Here is a 26,920-nt window from a genome sequence, read left to right on the forward strand (position 1 = left end):
AATGAGGCACAGGTGTTTAATCCCAAGTATCTCTAAGTCTTGGAGGGATACTTAAAGTTGTTTACCTAGCGATTCGCATTTGGTACTGTAATGTATGGGAACATGTGAAAACAATGAGACATTTTAGGCCTTTTAACATCTGTGTATGCAAGATAATTTGTTAAGTTTGAATTATTAAAAAAATACTTTCTCCTCAATCCAATGCAGCACTTTCCCTGCCTCCAACAATAATTGGAGCTGTTTTCCCCCCTGTTCAAAATCGTCACTGTTACATTCTTCAATTAAACACCCAAAGTTTAATTAAAACTCGTATGAAATTTCCGGTTCCTCTCTATACTTTTTGAATATATCATTATCAGCCACAGTAGTACTAATGAATTCTTTACATCCTGTTGTCACCCAATGCACATTACACCATGGTAGACTTGGTTATTTACTAAATCCTTTGTGAGTTTGTGGTGGTCCTCTGTCTTTTGACATCTACAGCAAAGACCTACAAGTATAGTCATCCATCCTCCTCTTCTCCAGAGAATTGCTTCTGCTCTGTTCCACTTCTGCTTGTTACAGTGTGACTAGTGTATTTACACCAACAACTTTCCTTCCCTTCCCCATCAGGTCATTTCTGTGTTTTGCCTCTTCCTTCCCTTTGTCTGTGAATCATTCTGTTTTATTATCCTTGGAAGTTAGTTCTTGTTCAAAATTTATATCTGTGACCTGGGACAGAGCAGCCATGATCATATTGCAGGCTTTAGGGGCCAGGTGGCTTGCTCCTGCACCGATTTTCTTGTGTGGCCTTGAATTGTAATACTATTCTGCCACCCTCAATCCAAAGCTCAATAATGCTATCAGATGCTTGTCTGATAATGTTGGTGTGAATTAAATTTGCTAAAATTTCTGTGAAGCACCTATGTTAAAGGTGCTGTATAAATTGATTTTTGTTGTTAAGTCAAAACATTCTCTAAGTTATTGTTGGTTCCCCTAATTTTATACTTCCTAGACTTCCATATAAATACAAGTTATCATTGTAGTCCAGTTTGGCATAGAAAAGCAGTATAATGGAACTCTCGTAATGCTTATGTCCAAACCCACCTGCGTCCCTCAACCCCCAACATCCCCCAAATAGTTAATGCAGCAAGCTAGGTAGTAGCTATAACAAAATCCAACAAAAATTCTGCATGGAGCTCACAGAAAGTTAATTATCAAGGCTTCAGCTCTAATAAATATTCTGTTTTTAAAACATCTCAACTTTAAAATCCAAATCATCTTTGTTACTTTTGTGTGCTGAGCCAAATCAGAATTGCGTAATTTAAGAGAATGAGAATGGAGATCAATTAATACTGCTCTTTTTTAAAAAAAATAAATCTTGACATGAAACTAGGCAGAACTGTAACAGGTATTGCATTAGAAATGCTGTTTATGCATATTTTTCACCTTTCAATTTTTAGCAAAGAGTGGGAAGACCTGTTTGAACACAGTAATTACTTTGCAAGAATAAGACTGAAGGGGATTAATGGACAGCTGAGAAGCAGCCGATTTCGCAGCGTTTGTTGGAAGGTAAATGAATATTTCTTCCTTAATACTTTGTATTAGATTTTATTCATAATTTTGCAATAACTGATATTTCAGATGCAAAATGTCAAAATCCTTTGTCTTTAAATGCAATCTATAGTTTTTTTTTCCCTATATATATCAGAGGTAGCTCTGCTCTTAGAGACAATGCTACTTTTATCAGTGAGAGAATGTTCAGTCATCGGGGCTAGCACTAGTGAATCGATAGAGGAGGATGTCCCCAAAATTGAAAAAAATGTTAATTTAGGGAGAAGCATTTTCAGGGCTTGGGATTGTATTCTTTGGAATGGAAGGGGGCATGGGAAGATTTAATTGAGCTGTATAAAATTATGAGATTCTTAGACTGGATAGGAAGAATACAATAACAAGGGATTTCAGATTTAGGATAATTGGTGGAAGGATTTGAGAGTAGTTGCAGCAGAAAACATGCCCTCATGGCATGGTAAAATTTGGAAAGAATGGTAGTAATAGAAACCTCCTTTGCATTTAAAAAGTACTTGGGTAAGTATTTGGGATATTGTGTAAAAGTGGAATTAAACCGGATAGTTTTCTTGCACAGAATGGATGTGATGGAATGACATCTTTCTGTCGTAAATTTCCACAAATCCAAGTGGTGCCAATGGCCAAAGTTAAATTGCTATTAATTGTGCTGTGTAATATTATGGACTGAATTTTAAGTTGTATGCATGAATGCTTTTGAGAGCGAGTCAGGAAATAAATTTACTGGAAGTTGAAACCTTGTTGGTAAAATAGCTCCAATCATCCAAATGTTGCATTTAACCTGAGAAACCTTGGCTCTATGTGAGCCTTCCCCTCAGAGAACCAGCTGCAAATTCCAAAATATATATTCAGTTAGAGTAATATTAACAGGCTTAATGGGTTTGCACAACTTGCCAGTGAAAATGAAGCAAGAACACATCTATTTTTGTTGAGGCTAAAGAAATGATAAAAATCTGTCAATAAGTAGTGCAACTTCACAACAATTTTATTAACTGTTTTCTTGAAAGACTGTTCACACAGCTTGTAGTATTACTATTGTAGATTTCTGTAAACTTCACTGTTTAGTTTGTAAATTGTGAAATTCACTGCCTCTGATCTACACTTTTGAGCTCTCAATTACCAGAGCAGTATGGTGCCATTTAAGATGTCTTACTTTGGAACTCAGGTGAGAATCATGATGAACAGCTCAGGAGCAATTCTTCAAGATTTAGCCCTGCTTTTATGATTATATTCTGCTAACCCTTTAACAATGCGGTATTTTGTACTTTATGGTACAAGTCTATATGCAGGAGAATAAATTTAGGTTACATCCTGTGTATCAGTTTTAGATATACTGTATAAATCCAGAAGCTTCAGTCATTGGTGTAGAATTCTGGGAGAAGGTGTTGGTGATACTGTAATGATGGAACCTGGAAACACTCTGCTTGCATCCCAGTCCCATTCACAGTAAGTTATGGCCAACGGAAAGGAGTAGTTCTTCTTTCCACTTTCACCTGCTTCGCCCCTCCTTACCAAACTACCCCTCTGCCCCCCTACTGTCCTCGCCAAACTTCCACATCTCCTGACAGCAGTTCTATAAGCTACTTCCCCAAGAGGATGATAGCACTCACATTTTGCAAAGAGCAATTATAGCTGAAAGTAGGCTGTTGTAACTAGTGATCAGTCCAAGAGAGAGCACATAGGACTGGATTCTGGGCATGTGTATGGAAGCAATGATGGTTTAAAGAAAAATCTGTTCTATGATGTAGGTAACATGTGCTTCTCCCATCAGTATAGTAAGTTGCTTTTCCAGGGCACTGACTGGTGCACTAGGTCCATTTCCCTTTTGCACCATTGCTGGCACTGCTGAACATCTATTGTTCATGCTCCCAGTTTAAGTAATAACTTTCATGCCATTTTGGGGGATATGGAAATGTAATTCATTGAAGTATGCATGTATTTATCACAGAATCATAGAGTTGTCAGACCACAGAAGGAGGCTGTTCGGCCCAATGAGTCTGTGGTGCTAAAGAGAGGTATTCAGAATTTGCTAGAATTTGAATGAGATTGTTAATGAAAGCCTTGCTTTTAAAACAGTCATGATTAAGTAATGCCCTCAAACTGGCTAATCTGTAATGTTTGTGCCATCCATTTTTGTGTTCCATTAATGCATAGTCTTTATTCATTATGAGCTTATTGCCTCTTTGCAGATATCTGTAATAATTGCTATCTGCTTAACTGTGTTCATAAGGGCTAATCAAACTGTGTTGGTTGTTTTGCATTTTTTTTGGTGAATAAATATAATACATCATTGGTTTCAGTGGGAGAGAAAGTTTATTTCAATGTTGCATTAGATTTATCATAACTCCTGAGTGATGCCTTCCTTCCCCTATGGATCGGATTTGTATCCCACTGGAAAGCAATGATGTATTTTCTGTTTATTTTGTACTAACTGTTGAGATTTGTGTCCTTGCAGCTGTTCTTGGAAGCTTTGCCTGAGGATAAAAAGCAGTGGCTTAATAAAACAGCAGAATTAAGATCTCACTATGAGCAGATAAAAGAAATTGTAAGTGATTTTTATATTTTTTTCATGAACTGCATGCCTAATTCTTATTAAAAAAACTTAAGTACTAACAGGATTTTATTTAACCACAGCATATAACAAACCCTCGGAAAGCTGCTGGACAGCAAGATCTAATTGTCAATAACCCACTTTCACAGGATGAAGGGGTAAGTATAATCAGATTTATTTTTGTTGTCTAATTTCTTGATGAATGTTGGTTAGCCCATTATTACCCAAGCTAGTTACCAAAAGCAAATAACATGTAGCCTTTGGTTAATTCATTAATCCACCATTTCACTGTTTTGTGTGAAAGTACCTGCACAATTCCTCGTGCATTATAAATCGAATTGCTGATTGTGATATTAATTGTTGAGTTTTAAAAGTTAGCAACTTGCTAACCAATCACTGATTGAATTCCATTCCCAAGCCACACTCTAAGATGGAAAAGGATTCTTCTTAAGGAATTTTCTGCCTTATTGCATCTGCATAATTACCACCCATCAAATTTAATGCAAATAATATGAGCTGAGCTATCAAATTCATCATCAAGATAACCTATATTTACCTCTGTAATATTACCCACATCCATCACCTCATCCTCTGCTGATATCCTCATCCATGACTTTGTTGCCTCCTAGACTGACTATCAACTTGGCTACCCTCCTACTTCCAAGAACTTGAACTCATCTAAACTTACGCTTTTTAAGCTCTGTGTTTCATTAAATACCATTCACCCATGGGTTCTGTTCTGGTCACCTGCATAAATCCACACTGTATCACTGGCAGCTCTAGATAGAACCTTAGGTCTGAAATTCTCTCCCTAAATCTCTGTCTCTCTACCTTAAGTTAATCTTTAAAACTTTTTGCTTTGAACAAATGCATAGATTTAGTAAATTGCATAGATGTTCAGTGCAATTTACTCAAAATGTAGATGACATTCCGTGCAAAATAAGGCAATTTGTCATTTACTTTGCCTTGCAAAAGGATATTACTTTGTTTTGAATTTTCTTGAACTTCCAAGTAGTTTAACTTAGAATCTAAATATCTAGACATCCAGTTCTAATTTACCTGTGCAGAGATGCATATCTAGAAATTGAAACCCCATATGTGCCTATCTTTTGTGCGTGAAATGCACATTAAAAATCCTCATGCTGATTCGATTAAATGCAATTTCCTGGTGAAGTCCTCCCTTTTGAGAAATTGAAAAGAGCATTTCACCTTAGCACAGTTGTCATTTCCCTAGCATCATTCACAGAGGTGACATTTTCTCAATTACAATTGAAGTTGCTACAAAACCTGGGTTTGTCAGCCTGTGTTTTCTGTTAAACTAGGTGCAAACTCTGCATTGTCTCCAACCTACATAAGTTAAAACATCCCCACGAGGACATCAATGATTTGCTCAATCATTGTGCCAGTATGATCACTGATCTGCTGGTGAAGGACATTGTTTCTGTGCATGAGTTTCTGTGCAGGAATTGCTGTTTTGATCTCTGCCTGCATCATGATCCCATCTCATAATAGCTTGGAACACTTGAAATAGCTTGATTAGTTTGGCAAAACATCGTAGGTTTTACTGTCCTATGTTCAAACATAAGATTTGATGTATGGGGACAATCATGGGGTCTGGTTACATGGGAAAAGTGATGGAATAGGATTGACAGGATTACTCTAAGAGTTGGTATGGACTTGATAGGTTGAATGACCTGTGTTGTAATCAAATATGAGAGTTGTCAGCTGTGGTGAAGTTGCGCATCTTTTCTCTATGACAAGCTTTTCGTGTTCGTGAGTAACAATGACATGGCAGCTAAGATCTTTGTGGACAGCTGCCACTGGAAATTGCACAGCTTGCTTTTTAATGTGCCAAAATAAAAGAAAAGCACCCTGAATGTTTTTTTAAAGAGGTAAGTTTCACCAATTTAGTGCTGCCTTCTTTTCCTGGTCCCCCTGATCAAGGTAAAACATAGCCACAATTAACACACCAGAAATGGGTGAAGTCCAATTTCTAGGCAGTTATGTTTCCATATTTTAAATTTTAGCAAACCTTTTTATCTCCTTTTAAACAATACATGTAACATTTGGTAAATTGTGCAGCTTTTATTAATAGAGTGTAGCGGTTGCTACCGCGGAATAAAACAAGACTCTACTCGGAGGATTGCCAAACAGAACTGGTTTATTTTCCCGCCTTGTGCGGGCCCTTTAAGGGAGAAAAACTCCCGCCCAAAAAAACCGGCAATGACGTAAGTCCTACGTCATCAGGACTTTCCCGCGCGCGGGTTCTCCCCGTCGCTCGGAAAGACGAGGCCCGCCGCCATCTTGGGCCTCGTCGTTCCGACGCCGCGCGACCCGACTGCCGAGCCGGTTCGCCCGACTAGACGGTGAGTCGCCACACAACCCCCCCAGAACCGGCGAGACAGTCGCCAAGGTCCGTGGGCTGTGCCAGCTGCCGCTTAGGGGGGCGGCCTCTGCGTCGTGGCGTGGCAACCTCGACAGGCTGTTGCAGATCTAAATGGGCCAGTTTGAGGCGGTCCGCCGTGAAAACCTGTTCCCTGCCTCCAATGTCCAAAATAAAAGTGGATCCGTTATTCCGTATGACTCGGAACGGTCCCTCATATGGTCGTTGCAATGGCGCCCGAGGTGTGCCCCTGCGAACGAAAACAAACTTACAGTCCCGTAGTTCCTTGGGCTGGCAGGATGGGGCTTGACCATGCCATGAGGTGGGAATCGGGGCCAAGGCGCCGAGCCTCTCGCGCAGTCTTTGTAGAACTGCTGGGGGTTGTTCCCCTTGGTCCTGAAGGGCAGGTATGAAATCCCCGGGGACAACTAGTGGCGCCCCGTATACAAGCTCAGCTGACGAAGTGCGGAGGTCTTCTTTGGGGGCAGTGCGTATGCCGAGCAGGACCCAAGGCAGCTCGTCAACCCAGTTAGGACCCTTCAGGCGGGCCATCAAGGCCGATTTTAGATGGCGGTGAAAACGTTCCACCAACCCGTTTGATTGAGGATGGTAGGCCGTGGTGGTGTGCAGCTGCGTCCCTAGCAGGTTCGCTAATGCAGCCCAGAGACTGGAAGTGAATTGGGTGCCTCTGTCTGAAGTGATGTGGGCCGGAACGCCAAAACGTGAGACCCAAGTTGTGAGCAGCGCTCGGGCGCAGGAATCAGTTGAGATGTCAGTCAGGGGGGTTGCCTCAGGCCACCTCGTGAACCGGTCCACGATGGTAAGGAGGTACCGGGCTCCTCTTGAAACCGGCAGAGGGCCCACGAGGTCGACGTGTATGTGGTCGAACCTCCTACGGGTAGGCTCGAACTGCTGTGGTGGGACCTTGGTGTGTCGCTGGATTTTTGACGTCTGGCAGTGCAGACAAGTCCTGGCCCACTCACTGACCTGTTTGCGCAGGCCATGCCAGACAAACTTGCTGGCGACCAGTCGGACAGTAGATCTGATGGATGGGTGCGCCAACCCATGTACCGAGTCAAAAACGCGTCTCCGCCAGGCTGCAGGGACAATAGGGCGGGGCTGACCAGTCGCAACGTCGCAAAGTAGGGTCCGCTGACCTGGACCAACCAAGAAATCTCGGAGCTGCAGACCCGAGACTGCGGTTCTGTAGCTGGGCAGTTCGTCGTCGGCTTGCTGTGCGTCAGCCAGGGCCGTGTAGTCGACACCCAAGGATAGGTTGTGGATGGTTGGTCTGGAAAGTGCATCAGCAACGACATTATCCTTTCCGGAGACATGTTGGATGTCAGTTGTGAACTCGGAAATGTAGGATAAATGTCTCTGCTGACGAGCTGACCAGGGATCGGAGACTTTGGAGAAGGCAAAGGACAGAGGCTTATGATCGGTGAAAGCGGTGAAAGGCCTGCCTTCTAGAAAGTATCGGAAATGCCGGACCGCCAGATACAGCGCTAGAAGTTCCCGATCAAAAGCGCTGTACTTCAGTTCGGGCGGTCTAAGGTGTTTGCTGAAAAATGCCAAGGGTTGCCAGCGGCCTTCGAGCAGCTGTTCCAGTACCCCACCCACCGCGGTGTTGGACGCGTCTACCGTGAGGGCAGTCGGGACGTCAGTCCTAGGGTGTACCAGCATCGTGGCGTCTGCCAGGGCGTCTTTGGCCTTAACGAAAGCAGCCGCAGCCTCGTCAGTCCAGGTGATGTCCTTGCCCTTACCAGCCAGCAGCGAGAACAGAGGGCGCATGATACGGGCTGCTGCAGGGATGAAACGATGGTAAAAGTTGACCATCCCAAGGAATTCCTGTAGGCCTTTGACTGTGTCGGGGCGGGCAAAACGGCGGATAGCATCCACCTTGGCGGGTAGGGGTGTTGCCCCGTCGCTGGTGATTTTGTGGCCGAGGAAATCGATAGAGTCAAGTCCGAATTGGCACTTGGACGGGTTAATCGTGAGGCCGAAATCGCAGAGGCGGGAATACAGCTGGCGGAGGTGGGAAAGGTGTTCCTGGCGGTTACGGCTGGCGATCAGTATGTCGTCCAAGTAAATGAACACGAAGTCCAGGTCTCGGCCTACCGCGTCCATCAGCCGCTGGAAGGTCTGCGCGGCGTTCTTAAGGCCGAACGGCATCCGAAGGAATTCGAACAGGCCGAATGGGGTGATAATCGCAGTTTTGGGGACGTCATCCGGATGGACCGGGATTTGGTGGTATCCCCTAACGAGGTCCACTTTGGAAAAGATGCGGGCCCCGTGTAAGTTCGCTGCGAAGTCCTGGATGTGAGGGATGGGATAGCGGTCCGGGGTGGTGGCGTCATTCAGCCTGCGGTAGTCGCCGCAGGGCCTCCACCCTCCGGTGGCTTTGGGGACCATGTGCAGGGGGGAGGCCCAGGGGCTGTCTGACCTGCGAACAATCCCCAGCTCCTCCATGTGATGGAACTCTTCCTTTGCCAGGCGGAGCTTGTCTGGAGGTAATCGTCGTGCTCGGGCATGAAGGGGTGGCCCTGTGGTAATGATGTGGTGTCGTACCCCATGTGTGGGCCGAGAATTTGTAAACGAAGGTGCCAAAATCGATGGGAATTCGGCTAGGAGCTTGGCGAAATCGTCGCCAGAAAGGGTAATGGAGTCCAGGCGCGGGGCTGGTGGGCTGATTTCTCCCAGGGGATAGGTCCGGAGAGTGCTAGAGTGGACTAACCGCTTCCTTCGCAGGTCGACTAACAGGTTGTGGGCCCGAAGGAAATCGGCGCCTAGGAGTGGTCGGGCGACGGTGGCAAGGGTAAAGGTCCAGGTAAAACGGCTGCCGCCAAAGTGTAATTGAAGCGTACGGGTGCCGAAAGACCGTATCGTTGTACCGTTGGCGGCATTGAGTAGAGGACCTGGTGGCCTGTCACGAGTGTCGCGGCCTGTCGGGGGCAAAATACTGACCTCCGCTCCAGTATCAACGAGGAAACGCCGTCCAGATTTCTTGTCCTGAACGAAGAGGAGGCTCTGTCGGCGGCCAGCCGCCGTAGCCATCAGCGGCGGCTGGCCCTGGCGTTTCCCTGAAACTTGCAGGGTGGGCAGCATCGACGGGCCTCCGCACCCCACCTCTGATGGTAGAAGCACAGCTGGTCACCCGTGTCGTCGTCTGCGTTCCTGGGGCGTGGCTGCTCGGTTGCTGGGGCCGGGCGAGGCAGGCGTTGGGCTCGCGGCCTGGTGATTTGACTGACGGACGAACCGCTCTCGCGCTTGGCCCTCCACAGGACATCTGCCCGGGCGGCCACCTCACGGGGGTTGCTGAAGTCGGCGTCAGCTAACAACAAGTGGATGTCATCGGGGAGCTGTTCGAGGAAGGCCTGTTCGAACATCAGGCATGGCTTGTGTCCCTCGGCCAATGCCAGCATCTCATTCATTAGGGTGGATGGGGATCTGTCCCCCAGGCCGTCCAGATGAAGCAGGCGGGCGGCGCGCTCACGACGGGAGAGGCCGAAGGTCCGGATCAAAAGATCTTTGAAAGCCGGGTACTTATCTTCCTCCGGAGGCGACTGGATGAAGTCTCCAACCTGGGCGGCTGTCTCCTGGTCCAGAGAGCTAACCACATGGTAGTACTTCGTGGAGTCGGAGGTGATCTGCCGAAGGTGGAATTGCGCTTCAGCCTGGTCAAACCAGACGCTGGGCCGAAGGGTCCAAAAGGTGGGCAGCTTGAGGGCCACTGCGTTGGCTGCTGCGCTGTCGTCCATTTCGCGGGTCCAAAAGCCGTTTGGACCGTCGGGGTCACCAATGTAGCGGTTGCTACCGCGGAATAAAACAAGACTCTACTCGGAGGATTGCCAAACAGAACTGGTTTATTTTCCCGCCTTGTGCGGGCCCTTTAAGGGAGAAAAACTCCCGCCCAAAAAAACCGGCAATGACGTAAGTCCTACATCATCAGGACTTTCCCGCGCGCGGGTTCTCCCCGTCGCTCGGAAAGACGAGGCCCGCCGCCATCTTGGGCCTCGTCGCTCCGACGCCGCGCGACCCGACTGCCGAGCCGGTTCGCCCGACTAGACGGTGAGTCGCCACAAGAGATTATTTGTTTACCTAGTACCAAATATATTTTCTTCAGTTGTTGGCTTTTATTTACATTTGTAATTCTGGTGGAAATTACAGGAATAATTTAATGGAATTGTGCACCCATCATAGTGCTGCATCTGCCAAGAGTGCATGTGAGGATTTTGGGCATAGGTCAATGAGTCCTCTAGGTTTTTCCATCCATTTGAATTGAGCCTCTTCACCCAAATGCCTGATATGCACTTCAGACAGTAAAGCTCTCTGCTCGAAGTGTCAACTTACAAAAACGTACCTTTGTATGACAGTTATTGTGCACACAGGATGCCAGCTGCAGCTCATTTTTTTTTGTAGAATGCATGCTCCCTTTTTAATTCATCCTCAACCATCTATTATTCTGCATTTTATTTTTAGTGACTTTTTTTGTAAATTGAATAAAGATTGCATGATATATAGCAGCTAATGTAGAATGATCAAAATCTTTGAACAAAAAAATTAAAAGGCTCAGTTGTGCAAAATGAATTATAAAATCTTCTGTCTTCCTCTCAACAACATTTTTCCTTGAAGTTAAACTTTTTTAACTTGCATTGATATGAATTTGTCTTTTTTAAATCAATCCTTTTGGCAGGGCACACCTTATACATCTGTACTATGTAATATTGTTTTATATCCCTTCAGGAAACAATATGATTGGATACAAGATTTTAAAATGTTGTAAGGTGCATAGTACTATGGAGGTGAACAAAAGGGCAATTAGAAAGGACCTTATCAAGTAACTGAGTTATCTAGTAAAGCAATTGTTGCTGGTTTATGCTTTGAAGATTTATTGTTTGTTACTGTCTTTTTATGCAGAGTCTTTGGAACAAGTTTTTTCAGGATAAAGAACTTCGAGCAATGATTCAACAAGATGTGACAAGAACGTATGTGCACAATTAAAATACAAACAGATTTTCCTAAATAATAGTTTCAATAAATTAGTAGCAATACCATTTATTTTAGTGAGATGATATATATGTACAATTGACCACTGCCCATTATCATAAACACCAAGAATTTCCAAATGAAACTTTATTCAACTTTTCTGTATTTATTTTATAGATGTTAAGTCATGTTACTACCTCATATTATGAATAATTTATTATTGAGGTATATATGAACTATGCTGTGATAGACTTAGTGCTTGATATTGTCACGAACCAGCAACAAAAGAAACACACTGAGCATGATTCAGTGTTAAAAATTATTTTATTAATCACTACTTATGATAATACGTAAAATAAAAGTAAAAATGTTAGTATGTTAGAATTCAAAAATGTTAAACCTCGAACATTAACCCCAAAACTAAACTCTTCGTGTGTGTGTGTGTGTGTGTGTGTGTGTGTGTGTGTGTGTGTGTGTGTGTGTGTGTGTGTGTGTGTGTGTGTGTGGCAAAGTCCAAAACTCCCAGTTCCGGACTGGTTCTTAAAGTTCAGTTCCGCAAGCCATAAGGTGAAACATAAGCAAGGGCTTCTTCAACAACCACCGTTGTCAGAAGATAAGACGTAGATGTAGAAAAACATAGAGAGAGTACATACAAAATCCAAATGTTCCACGATGGAACCCAAACGACACTCCAGTGTTTACTCGGTAGTGACTTCCTCACCCCGAAAAGCATCCGAATCGTGGTCGTCCACACACAAATACCTGTTTCCTTCTACAGGTCAGCAACAAAGTGAACTCCACCGGATTACTTCCAACTTCCATACATGGATTTCAGTGGCAGACACAGTTATTGTTTCTCATCCATTGATAGAGAACACTAGCAGGCTGGTGTCTCTCTCCCTTCTCTCTCTCTCTCTCCTTCTTCTTCAACAACGTCATTACGTCCTTTATCTTCTATTGACGTAAGCACACCCCACACACACACACTCTCTATCTTAAAGGGACTTTCACTGAGTCCGTAACACCTCCCACCTAAAAAAAAATTTTTCCCAAGAAAAATGTAACCGTGCATACAGTTAGTAATGTTAATAATTATCATGCTACACAACTACAGACTATCAGATTAGTACAGATACATGTTTCCCATTTAACATCGGGAAAGACAATCAGCAATCACATTATCTTTGCCTTTAATGTGAGTTATCATGAGATCAAACTCTTGCAAAATTAAACTCCAGTTTAACAGCCTTCTGTTCTTATTTTTGACTCGGCTCAGAAACACCAATGGGTTATGATCGGTATACACAGTCAATGGTTTCTGAGCGGTGCAAACATATACACTGAAATGTTGCAAGGCTAAAACAAGTGACAGTAATTCTTTCTCTATGGTGGAATAATTCTTTTGATGCTCATTAAATTTCTTTGAAAAGTAAGCTACAGGATGGTCAATATCAAGGTCACCCTTCTGCAACAACACAGCTCCTGCAGCTTCATCGCTGGCATCTACTGCTAATGAAAATGGCTTTTCAAAGTCAGGTGTTTTGAGCACAGGATGGTAGCATAAAATGGCTTTCAGCTTCTCAAATGCTTCTTGACAAGAATCTGTCCAAACAAACTTTACTCCCTTCTTCAGAAGATTAGTTAGGGGAAGAGCAATATCAGCAAAATTTTTACAAAATTTTCGGTAATATCCAACCATTCCCAAAAATCTTCTAACAGTCCTCGTACCTGTGGGAATAGGGAACTCGGATATTGCTTGAACTTTTGCCTGAGCAGGAGCTTGCTTGCCTTGACCTACAACATAACCAAGATACGTCACAGTGGCATGGCCAAATTCACTTTTAGCCAAGTTAACTGTAAGGTTAGCCTTGGAAAGTCTTTCAAACAACCTTTCTAACGCAGAGATGTGATCCTCCCATGTATCATTCCCAGTCACTAAGTCGTCAATGTAGGCATCTGTATGTTTTAACCCATGAATCACTGAATTAATCATTCTTTGAAATGTTGCCGGAGCATTTTTCATTCCAAATGGCAAAACATTGTATTCATACAATCCAGAAGGGGTTACAAAGGCTGAAATCTCCCTTCCTCTATCTGTTAATGGAACACACCAGTACCCTTTTAATAGGTCAATCTTTGTAAGAAATTTTGCCTTTCCCACTCTATCTATGCAATCATCCACCCTAGGAATAGGGTAAGCATCTGACTTCGATACAGCATTCACTTTCCTGTAATCTGTGCAAAATCTAACAGTTCCATCAGGTTTAGGTACAATAACACAGGGCGAACTCCAATTTGAAGTAGAATGTCTAATAATATCATTTTCCAACATGTATTTTATTTCCTGATCAACAAGTTTACTTTTTTCCACATTCATTCGATATGGGTGTTGTATGATTGGTTTTGCATCCCCAACATCAACATCATGGGTAATTATTGATGTTCTGTTTGGAACATCTGGGAACAGATTTTTAAATTTTAAAATTAACTCTCTCATCTGTTGTTTTTGTGAAACTTGTAAATGGTCCAACTTCGTTTCAAGGTTCTCCATGATATTTTGGTGTTTTAGTTTCGATGGAACAATATTTGGTCTAAATTTGCCTTCCTCAACATCAACATCAGACATTCTAGAAACAACTTTTACATCATCCACCAAGGCCACAACTGAATCCCCCTCATAATAAGGTTTTAGCATATTTACATGACAGAGTTGTGTTTTCTTGCGTCTATCTGGTGTTTTGATTATATATGTTAAATCAGTCACTCGAGATTCAATAACATAGGGTCCAGAAAAACGAGATTGCAAGGGATTATTTTGGCTAGGGAAAAATACCAACACCTTTTGCCCCACTACAAATGTCCTAGGCCTAGCACGTCTATCAAAATATGTCTTCATTCTTATCTGGCTAGTTTTCAAATTCTCTCTCGCTAGCTGGCAGACTCTCTCCAACCGAGTTTTAAATTTTTGGACATAGTCCAACAGACTCAAATGCACTTCTTCATTAACCCATTGCTCTCTTAACAACTCCAAAGGTCCTCTCACCCTATGTCCAAATACAAGCTCAAACGGACTAAATCCTATTGACTCTTGGATTGAATCTCTAACGGCAAACAAAAGTAAATGAATACCTTTGTCCCAATCCTTTGTGTTTTCAAAGCAATAAGTCTTCAGCATATTTTTGAGAGTAGAATGAAATCTCTCCAGAGCTCCTTGAGATTCTGGGTGATATGCAGATGATACAATCTGCTTTGCTCCCAGCTCATAGTCTAGTTGTTGAAAAAAATTTGACATAAAATTACTACCTTGATCAGATTGGATTTCTTTTGGCAAACCAAACAAGGTAAAAAAATTTTAAAAGAGCCTTTGACACCGTCTTGGCCTTAATATTTCTAAGGGGTATTGCCTCTGGAAATCTAGAAGTGGCACACATGATGGTTAACAAATACTGATTTCCAGTCTTAGACTTTGGTAATGGGCCAACACAGTCCACAATCACCTTCGAAAAGGGTTCACCAAAAGCAGGAATTGGCTTCAAAGGAGCCACAGGGGGTTTTTGATTTCGTTTACCTACCATCTGACATGTGTGGCAGGTTCGACAAAACATCACCACATCTTTTCTCAAACCAGGCCAATAGAATTGTTTCAAGATCTTCCCTACAGTTTTATTCACACCAAAATGACCACCCAAAGGCATACTATGGGCCAGGTTTAAAATCTCATCCCTGTAAACTTTTGGAACAACAACCTGATGAATAACTTCCCATTCCTCAGTAACAGGAACATGAGGAGGTCTCCATTTCCTCATTAACACTCCATTTTTGACATAGTATCCAATTGGCACTTTTTCAATCTCCTCACATGAGAGAGCTTTTTCTTTCAATTCTGTCAACTCAGGATCCTTTGTCTGTTCCACCATAAAATCCTTCCTCAACAAAGACAAATCTTTAAATTCAGGCTCACTATAAGGATGTTGATCCTCCAGTGAAGATAGAAAAGTCTCAGATAAGGCATCATAATTTTCTTCATGTTTAGGACTATCACAAGGAACCACATCAGACTGCATCGGACTGTCTGTCTTGGCTAATTCTTTAGCTCTAGCTCGAGTCACCGCACATGATGGGTAAACATCTGGATCATTCTCAGACTCATCAATCCTTGGTTTGGTCGTTAACCATACCACAGGAACAATTTCTCCATCTGCAAGGTCATTTCCCAATAACAAAGAAACTCCTTCCACTGGCAACCTAGGTCTTATCCCTATCTCGACTGGTCCTTCTACGAACTTTGACTTTAAAATCACCCTGTGTAGAGGGACAGACATGGTGTCATCTGTAACGCCTCGCACTAGATTTACCTCACCAGTGTCACTTTCTTCACCAAAATTTAAAACACTGTCCAGCAAGAGAGATTGACTAGCCCCAGTATCTCTAAGAATTTTCACTGGCACCTGGGGTGACTCATCATTCAGTGAAACAAAACCCTCTGATACATAAGAACGGAATTCCTTTCTCACCTCCTCCAACTTTTCCACTTTTACCTCTTGCAAGGACTGATCTTTAACAGCATCTCCTAAACCTTTTTGATTTTTAATTGCCTGAAAGCAAGCATTGGGCACAGCTTCCTTCCTTTTCTTCAAAAGGGCACAATTAGATATCACATGGCCAGGTTTCTTACAGTAATAACAAGTACGCTCAACAGGTTTCTCCAGCACGGGCTTCTTTTCATCCTTTCCTTTTTGATTACCTCCCAATTTAATCTCTGGTTTACCTGGATTGTCCTTGTAACTCTTTCGAAAGGTTTTAGGTTGTCCCCATTTGGATTTATGGGTTAAAGCATAATCATCTGCCAACCTAGCAGTTTCTTGTAAAGTTTCCACTGCCTTTTCATTTAAATATGTTGTTAATTCAGCTGGAACACATCTTTTAAAGTCTTCCACTAGTATCAATTCTTTCAATTTATCAAAATCCCCATCTACATTTTTAGCCATGTACCATCGTTCAAAACATATTCTCTTTCCATTGGCAAATTCCATATAAGTCTGATCTGCAGATTTCCTCAAGTCTCTAAATTTTTGTCTGTAAGCTTCAGGTACCAATTCATAGGCCTTCAATATAGCTTGTTTTACCTTGGTATAATCAGCTGCATCCTCAGCAGACAAAGCAGAATAAGCTTTTTGAGCTTTACCTTTAATCACACTCTGTACCATAAGAGCCCATCCTTTCTTTGGCCAGTTTGAACTCACAGCAACCTTTTCAAAATGTTGGAAATACTGATCAACCTGATCTTCCTCAAAAGGCGGGACTAATCGAACCTCCCTGCTGGCTGAAAAACCATCATTAGAATCAGATTCCGAACTCTTTTGCTTCATTTGTAACTCATGCTGCCTATTTTTCTCCTCGCTATCCAGCTCCATCCTCCTCAATTCCATCTGCTTCATTGCTAGATCAGCCTCTATCTTCATCCGAGTTATCTCTCGTTCAGTCTCTAATTTCTTTAGTTCGGCCTCTAATCTCTTTTGCTCAGCCTCTATCTTTTTTTGTCCCAACTCCACCTTCAGTCGTGTTTGCTCTAACTCCATCTTTGCTATCTGCACCTGTCTAACAGGTCTCTCTGACTCACCCCCAGAAAACTCTTCTAACTGTTCTAATTCTTCCTCCTCCAGATCCTCCAACTCCACTGGTTGAAAAGTCACATCAGAAATTACTGGTTTACTCTCAGGAAACTCAACTACCTCACTCAACTCAAACACTTCCTTCTCCAAATAATAGTCAACTATCATTCTATGAATAACTGCTTTTCTCATAGACTGCTTTACTTCTGTAAGGTTTAGCTTTGTAGCAATCTTTATCAAATCATCCTTTTTCGCCATCTCCAATCCCTGTAGGGTTGGTGACTCCAAAAATGCCTTAATATCCATTGCTGCTGGTTTCCACACACACAAGCCAATTAAAAAGAATTTATCAGACCTCCCTCAAAAATCTTTGGATTGAATCCTGAACAAATCTCGTCAATCTGGGGAATGATCCCAGACGACACTCGTTAATCTTTGGATTGGATCCCGGACGAGCCCCCAATTTTGTCACGAACCAGCAACAAAAGAAACACACTGAGCATGATTCAGTGTTAAAAACTATTTTATTAATCACTACTTATGATAATACATAAAATAAAAGTAAAAATGTTAGTATGTTAGAATTCAAAAATGTTAAACCTCGAACGTTAACCCCAAAACTAAACTCTTCGTGTGTATGTGTGGCAAAGTCCAAAACTCCCAGTTCCAGAATGGTTCTTAAAGTTCAGTTCTGCAAGCCATAAGGTGAAACATGAGCAAGGGCTTCTTCAACAACCACCGTTGTCAGAAGATAAGACGTAGATGTAGAAAAACATAGAGAGAGTACATACAAAATCCAAATGTTCCACGATGGAACCCAAACGACACTCCAGTGTTTACTCGGTAGTGACTTCCTCACCCCGAAAAGCATCCGAATCGTGGTCGTCCACACACAAATACCTGTTTCCTTCTACAGGTCAGCAACAAAGTGAACTCCACCGGATTACTTCCAACTTCCATACATGGATTTCAGTGGCAGACACAGTTATTGTTTCTCATCCATTGATAGAGAACACTAGCAGGCTGGTGTCTCTCTCCCTTCTCTTTCTCTCTCTCCTTCTTCTTCTTCTTCAACAACGTCATTACGTCCTTTATCTTCTATTGACGTAAGCACGCCACACACACACACACACACACACACACACACACACTCTATCTTAAAGGGACTTTCACTGAGTCCGTAACAATATGTATTTCCTATTTTTTGTTATCATTTCTGTAGTTTATCTTTCTGACTAAATGCTGCATATTCTTTCCAGACATAAGCAGATAGTCTTGGGTGCAGTTGACCAGCCATCGGCTGCTTCAGTTAAGATTGAACTAGTTCAATTTTATTTGGACAAACAAAAGTCCTTGAGTTGATTTTCGCAAATTATTTTGTTGTTAACGGTTGTATTGAGTCAACTAATGGAAATCGTATGAAATCTTCAATGCCAGACTCAAAGCCTGGTAACTCTCTAACTGTTAAAGCTACCCAACTACCTGCTTAAATCCAATTTAAGGCTTTGATTTTGCATCAAAAATACCATGTCAACTTAATCAGACATTAGTAGGTATTATGTTCCTGACCTGTTTTAGAGCTTAAATAAGGCATGATGCCACCAAGTTCAGGATTCGCATGTGTGGAAATTCAAAACACACTGACCAATCTTTATTGGGATTTTGCTGACTGCACTCCACGTGGAGTCCAGAGGTGGAGAGCTAACTTGCTACTGTTCCCTGGCACTTACTCAGGGGAACCTCCCCAGTGAAACTGTTGCCAAGTTAGACCTGATGCAGGAACACAAGTCACTTCATTTCATTGGTGCAGAACAGTTGCAAGGATCATAGCTAGTTATTAATTTACAGTTATTTTTAGAATTAATTGAGTTTAATGAAAGATTTTTAATTAGTTTTATGTATTATAATTCTTCTGTAATTCAGTAACTCAGCAAGCTACTGGTTTTGCTCCAACTGCTCTATAGATGGGCCTTTTTCTAACTCAGCCACATCGCAGCATTACAGTATTCAATACCTTGTCATTATGGAAGGTTTGCCATTTAGGATCAGGACAGTTTCAGACAGCAGGTTAATGCAGGCCTTCCAGCCTGCTCCACCATTCAACATGATCATGGCTGTTCCTCTTTCTCAATACCACATTCCTGCTCTCTCTCTCCATTCTGCCTGATGCCTTTTGTGTCTAGAAATTGGTCTTCCTCCTTAAGTATATTTAGTGATCTGGCCTCCACCACTTTCAGCAGTGGAGAATTGCACAGGTTGACCACCCTTGAGTGAAGAAATTTCTCTTCATCACAGCCCTAAATGTTTTGCCTCTTATCCTGAAGCTTTGACCCCTTGTTGTAGACCCCTGCAGTCAAGGGAAACATCCTCCAGCATGTACACCATCCAGCTCTGTAAGAATTGTGGTTGTACAGAAAAATGGATATGTTATTTATACTTAAATTTTTTTCTTTCATAAATACAAACATGAACCTGGTCTTATTTCAGCGAATAAAGAAAGGATTCTTCAACAGGTATTTAACAGACTAAGAATATTGAATAAGGAGGGGTACTACATTGTCAGAGGCCCCAGCTTTCTTATGGGACATTAAACCTTGAAGCTTCATCAAGCCTCTCAGGTAATGTAAGGTTATTCTGAAGATCAGAAATGTTTTCCCTGGTGTCCTAGGCTTTGACCAACATAAAAAAAATTATCTGGTTATTATCACATATCTGGTAATAGACAACTCAGTTGCTACTTTTCCCGCATTGATAATTACTTCGTTGGCTATGAGACCATTACAGGGATGGGGAATACATGCTGGCAGTAATACCCACATCCCAAAAAATGAATAAAAAGATATTTCTGATGTGAATCATCCTCATGTCATGAAATCCACAGTATAAATGCAAGTCTCCTTTCTTTTGCTCTATTTATTTATTTTTGTAATTTATAGATTTTATGTCTTTGCACTGTACTGCTGCCGCAAAACAACAAATTTAACATCATACGTCAGTGCTAATAATTCTGATTCTGAAGAAGTAAAACTTTGTAATGCATGGTAAGGTGAGATAAATATGCAGCACCGATGAAAGAATGATAACATGTCTCCATACCAGGACGTTACTTGTGTTGGAGGAGAACCAGTTTGTGAGGTAGTACTATTATGGCTTTTGTTTTTCCACTCTGCTGAAGACCATGGGTGGGGATAGGATCAAGGGGTACTGTTGATCACACATCCATAACTTAGTGTTCTCTTTTGTTCATATGTTCCAATGCTACAATATTGTCAGTGATGAAAGGAGGTGGCTACTGAGTGGCAAGGTTGCCCGTCAAACAGTCTGCTCTGCCCTAAAGCAAAATACTACAGATATTGGAAGCACTCAGAAGGGTCAGGCAACATATGTGGAAACACAGTTGACAATTTAGATCATTGATTTTCTGTTTTAATTGGGAGAAGTTGGAGCTAAAACGAGGTGCGAAGAAAAGAATGAGAGGAGGAAAGAACTGTAAGGAAAATCTATAATAGGCTTGACAGAAGAGATTAAATCTCAGAAGAGGTTTTGGTGCAGAATGAAATAGGGTGAGGAAGGGATTACATTGGTACCTTACCTAGTGTTACTCATTATAATGCTCTCAATCCTTCAGTCAAGACATCCACAGGTACTCCTTGGTATTTAAAAGAAAGACATCTGCTATGCACTGCTGTGCCAGGAACCTGGTGCAAATCCTGACCCTCTGCTGCCATTCCCCCAGCAGTAAATCTCCAAAATGGAGAGGCTGTCTGTGAGGGGTAATGTTGGGCAAGCAATGCAGTTGCTCATTACTGACATAGGGAGCTCTGTACTGCACCCTGGCCTGCATGGTGAGAGCCAACATTTGCAGGGGACTGGCAGTACCTGTCCCATGTGTTGACAGACTGCCCAGGTCCTACAGTCTCTCTCATCACCTCTTATTGCATGTGGTGTGAGCTGCTGTTTCCCCCTCTCTTTGTTTGCACAACATTTCCCAGACTAGAGATTCCTCCATGGTAACAAGCGTAATGGCCGTCATTGGCCATTGGGACATGCAGCCAAACAAAGAGATGGAGAAACACCAGCTTCCATCACATACAACGAGACAGAGAAAAAAAAGGATGCATGCAGTTTGCCAACTCATGGACCAAACAGTGCCAGACCCCAACAATGGCCTGCACTGACTGTGCTGGCCAGGGTACATCACTGGCCCACATCTCAGCACTGAGCACCCACAGCACCCATCCCAGCCCATCCAATACCAGCCTTCACTTGCAGATACTTCACATCAAGGAATGGGATGATACATTCCTGGATTCGCACCAGGTTCTTGGCATAGCAGTGCTGATAGTAACGCATCTCACTTTATACAATGCTTTAATGATTCCTTTTAGCACTGATTCCATTAGCACTTCCCTTCTTGAGGATGTATCCTGGCATGTTGAGCAAGGAGTGAAAAACAAAAGGTATGTCTGGAGCAGTTATAGATGGGAGAAGCTGAAAAATTATCTGAAATTATCAGCAGGGAAAAAAAAACATGAATACTAAAAATGTAAAATGCGAAAGGTGGAATTGCTTATTTTTTGAAACTTTCAAACTCAACATTGAATCCAGAAGACTATAATATCTTTATTACATGTACATGTATGCCTTGTCAGAAGAGAGGTTGTTGTTGCTTCAACTTAGATTGTGATTCACTAGAAAATAATAGGAAACCAATGATAGAGATCAGACCATTCTCTCTCTTTCTTGATTCTGATGAAGGGTCTTCGACCTGAAACATTGACTCTGTTTCTCTTTCCACAAATGCTGCCTGGCTTGCTAAGTGTTTCCAGCGTTTCCTGTTTTTGTTTCAGATTTATAGCATCTGCAGTATTTTTAAATTTTCAGAGCAGGGATTTTTTTTCAAACTTTCTATTAGTTTTCAAATTAATACAAATTAATATATAACATCAATGTTTGTACATGTAGTACAAAGGGATCAGGAGAACAATCATGGCATAGATAATCATAAAGAACAATAAAATATAAAAAATCTGTAGATCCAACGACCTCTTAGTAAATGAATATAATATAAAAGAAAAGATTTCATATATATATATATATAAAATCCTCAAATCAATAAGAAAAATTATAAACAATATATCAAACCAAACTAAACAGAAAAATTTCAAAAAGAACAAAAACAAAGAAAAAAGACTGGACTGAAATTTCTCAGTAGAAACAGAGCAATATTATGTCGCCAACTCCGTTCCTCTAAGTTGGAGAATTATTGAAAGGGGATCTATATCATGTGAAAATATTGAATAAATGGACTCCAAATATCTTCAAATTTAAGCAAAGGATCAACAGTACCACTCCTAATTCTTTCCAAGTTTAAACATGATATAGTTTGAGAGAACCATTGAAAAGTAGTAGGGGGTGTTGGATCCTTCCATTTAAGCAAAATGGATCGTTTAGCCATTAATGTAACAAAGACAATCATACAGTAAGCGGAAGCAGATAAGTGGCCAGAGTCTATCCTTGGTAATCCAAAAATTGCAGTGATAGGGTAAGGTTGTAAATCAATATTCAGTACAGTTGAGATAATGTTAAAAATGTCTTTCCAGGTATTTTTTTAATTTCATTTATTTAGGGGTTATCTGTGTGTCACTAGAAAGGACTGCATTTTTTGGCCACTCCTAATTGCTCTTGAGAAGTTGAACTGCTTTCTTGAACCACTGTAGTTCTTCTGGTGAAGATATTCCTAGTGTTTTTGTGTAGCAAATTACAGGTTTAAACTGATGACATTTCCCCAAGTCAGGATGGTGTGTAACTTGACGGGAAACTGCTGGTTGTGGTGATCCCTATATTTGATCCCCTTGTAATCCTTGATGGTGATAGTTGCAGATTTGGGAGGTGTTCCTGGAGGACCCTAGGTGGGTAACTGATGCATTTTGTAGATGGTGCACACTGGAGCCACTGTTTGCTAGTGGTGGAAACAATGGCATTTTAGGGTGGTGGATGGCATGTCAATCTAATGGCCTGCTTTGTCGAGGAATTTGTCAAGTTTCATAAGTATTGTTGAAGTGGCACTCATCCAGACAAGTGTAAAGTATTCCATTACACCTTTGGCTCAAACCTGTAGATGGTGAAAAAGCACTGGGGCATTATGTGGTGAATCATATTTAGGATGTGTTGTGCTGCTGCTGCATCAATCAAGACAGGTACCGAGTATTCCAATGTATTGATAATTTGACATAGATGGCAATGTGTTTGAGGGATCAGGAAATGATTACTGATGGCAGAATACCCAGCAATGATCTTGCAACCCAGATGTTGATCTGGTTGCTTCAGGGAGGCTCTTTATCAATAGTGATTACCTGGATGTTAATGGTTGTGAATTTTGCATCACTGGTACTGTTTACTTGTGTATGATTGGTAATTAGCTGGAATTTATCAGCCCAAATCTGGCTTTGTGCTATTACCTTACCTATTATTCTTTTCTATGTCTGGCAGGAGTTGCTTTATTATTATTGGAGTGGTGAATGGAGCAGAACACAGGAGAGTTGTCAATGGACAATCCCGTTACAAATATTATGATGGAGAGAAACACACTGATAAAGCAGCTGAAGTTGGTTGGGTCAAGACTATGACCCAGTGAAAATCCTGCAGCTGTGCTGTTTGCTGAATATTAATGGTCGTTCATTTTAATCTTTGTCTGACTCCAGCCATTAGATAGTTCTGTCTTTGACCCATAATGGTATTTGTTTTGCTTAAACCCGCGAATTCCGTAACAAACAGCCGCTTGTTCAATTCACACTTCCATGTATGAATCAAGGCTAGGTTTGAGATAAAAGGTTTGATGATTGGTGAGCAAGTTACTTGAAACTAGGTGTCACTGCAGTGGATAATATTTTTCCCAACATTGATGATTAGAAGAGGCTTACAGGGCTTTGTTAAATGTTTTCTGGAATTCTTAGGCAGGTTATAATTGTGCCATAATCTTCCAATTCCTTCTAGATGCAAGAGAACTGGAGAAGGACATATGGCCTTGTTGGAAAAGGTGTGTAAGTTCATGCCTTACAACTGCAGACCCATCAATTTAATCAGAGTTGGGGAAGCTTTGGGAACCAGTAATCATGATAAATTTACAGGCACTTCGAGAGGTTTTAGTTAATAAAGGAGATTTAATATAGGTTTGTTAAATGAAAATCATGTTTGACTAATCACGATTATATTTTTTAATGAAGTAACATAGAGGGTTGATGAAGGGAATGCAGGTGATGTCAGCTGGATGCATGTCCAGAAGACATTTGACAGTCTTGCATAAATGGCCAATTTGCAAAATTGAGGCCCATAAAATAAGGAGGTCAATAGCATCATGGATTAAAGAAAGTTCTACTGATTGGTAAAATATTGGTTTAATAACAGACAGCAGAGAGTTGTGATAAACTGTTGTACTTCAGAGGATATCAGGTAGTTATGCTTCTCAGGAGTCATTGCTGGCACAACTTTTTTTTTCAATGATGTGTTTGGTAAAATTTTGAAGTTGCAGATAACACAAAACTTGGAAGTTTGCTAAACATTGAGAAGGAAGTAATAGAATGCAGAGGATGTAGGTAGGCTGGCAGATTGGGTTGATAAATGGCTGATGAAATAATAGAAGTGCAAAGTGCTATATTTTGGAAGGAAGATGGAGGGAAGACAATATAGACTAAGAGGCATGATCCTGAAGAGTATGCAGGAAAAGAGGGATGTAGGTTCATAAATCTTTGAATATGGCAGGGCACATTGAGAGGGTTTCCATAAAGCATATAGAATCTAACTCTACATAAGTAGAGGCATAAAGTACAAAAGTAAGGATGTTGTGTTGAACCTTTGTAGAGGACTGGTTGGGACATGGAGTATTTTGTCAAATTTTGGTCACCAACCTTTAAGAGAAGTGGAAGTCTGGGAGTATAGAAGAGACCGACGAGAATGCTTCCAGAGTTGAAGGATTTCAGTTAAGTGGTTGGACTGGACAATTTGAGATGGGTTTCCTTGGAGCAAAGAAGGTTTAAGAGGTGGTTTGGTGGAGGTTTATGATATTATGCAGTATTTAGTAAGTAGGGAAAAGCCGTTCCAAGTAATGGGGACCAGGTACACAGATTCAAAGTAATGAACAGAAACCACAGCAAGGATGTGAAGAAAAACTTTATTTTTACACCAGAGTGGCTATGATCAGGACTTGCTTTCTGTGAGGGAAATAAAAATTGAGTCAGTCAGGGTTTTCAAAAAGGGAATTGGATAAGCACTTGAAAGAAAATAAATTGCTGTGAGGAAAGAACAAGGCAATGGAACTAAATATAAAAAGCAAGAAAATTGCATGTGCTGGAAATATGAAATTAAAGCAGAAAATGCTGGGGGTTACCCAACAGATCAGACAACATCTGTAGAGAGAGAAACAGTTAAGCTTTCAAGTCAGTGAACTGGATCAGAATTTGAGCTCCTCTGTATTTCATATATACTTCTTCAGTTAGCATTTTGCACAGAACAACGAATTAAGTAATAATCAGTCCCTGATTTTCAGCTTATATATGCACTTGGAGCACTGCAATTGTGTATTTGCGGTCTCAAGATAACAGCATTCACCAAGCTTGTTTGTGCATAATTAGAAGTAACCTGTTACATGACAGTTACTGTATTGAATCATTGCTGCACAGCTTGAATTTGTTGACAACATTTTGTACACTTTCTTGTTCATATCAAAGTGAATTGTGTAACCATTCCCAGCCTTTTCTGTACACACATGTGGCCGTTAGGGCATTCTCGTAAGTCAGGAAAGCCTCCCAAAATATTTAGACTTTACTTGCTTATGGTTATTGATATCATCTTATGGAATAGACTGCCATCTAGTGTGGTAAATGCTGACATGGTGGAAATATTCAAAAGAGAGTCGAATCGATCTCAAACTTACTGCAAAAACTATAGTGATTATTCTAATTAAATTTTTTGTGGAGATCAGATCTGGTCCTGAATAGGACTTGGGTAACTCAACAAGTACAGTGGGCTTCTCATGCATTCACATGCTCACAATTTTAAATGCCGTGGTTCAGTTGAATGGTGCTTATTGGTATGTATATCTTTGTCTGTGTATTGCTATATTTTAGTGGATTGCTCAGAGTGAAATACAGGAAATGCTGTTGTCATTGGGGTGTTCTGCCATTAATCATGAAGGACTAAATAAAGTCAAATTCGGTTCTTGTTATTTGTTATTCTGAGATTTTTTACTGGTGTCCAGGAAATAGAGTTTCATGATGCCATTATACTGTGCAAGCCATAATTGAGTTCTCCAAATAGGGCACATAAATCCGTATTGTAGCTGAGAATATACAACAAAATGTTATGTAAAATATACCAGTTGGTATATAATATCTGGGATTTCTTATGAGTAGTTTTGTTGAGATGAGAAGCAATGTATTGAACTTCTCTACTTTTGAGGTACTGTAATTTTTGTGTGTGGGAAGGTTCATTTTGAAAGGAGCCCTGAATTTAGCAGAATGGGGTGGAGAACTGCATTCATTGTGAATGGGTAATGCTAAATGCTCATGTCTGAGACAACTGGCTTTAACTTTTTAAAGAGATGTCCGTAATCATTGAATTTGATGTTTTCTTGTTTGTTTTGAAATTCACATACTGCTTCTTCACATTGTGTCTGTGTGCCCTTCCTGGCTTATTTTCTTCCTACCCCACCTGCAATCTCTGTAAGTTTAATATACTTCTTGAAGTTCACATTGCAATGTATATAATTCAAAACGAACAAAAAGCTGACATGAGTGTGTAATTAGTACAATCTGTTTACAA

At 41.4% G+C, this 26,920-nt stretch overlaps 1 protein-coding gene across 1 annotated transcript in view; it reads left to right on the plus strand.

The window, feature by feature from the left end:
* The window catches only part of tbc1d5 (TBC1 domain family, member 5), a 377,143-nt gene that overhangs the window by 200,784 nt on the left and 149,439 nt on the right, over positions 1 to 26,920 (plus strand). Inside the window, exons 6-9 of the mRNA XM_052015950.1 lie at positions 1,446 to 1,554; positions 4,025 to 4,114; positions 4,204 to 4,278; positions 11,421 to 11,488. Of these exons, the coding sequence (XP_051871910.1) occupies positions 1,446 to 1,554; positions 4,025 to 4,114; positions 4,204 to 4,278; positions 11,421 to 11,488 (342 nt within the window). The remainder of the gene's footprint in view (positions 1 to 1,445; positions 1,555 to 4,024; positions 4,115 to 4,203; positions 4,279 to 11,420; positions 11,489 to 26,920) is intronic.

This window comes from Pristis pectinata, chromosome 5 (genome assembly GCF_009764475.1).
Source record: "Pristis pectinata isolate sPriPec2 chromosome 5, sPriPec2.1.pri, whole genome shotgun sequence".
Taxonomy (NCBI): domain Eukaryota; kingdom Metazoa; phylum Chordata; class Chondrichthyes; order Rhinopristiformes; family Pristidae; genus Pristis; species Pristis pectinata.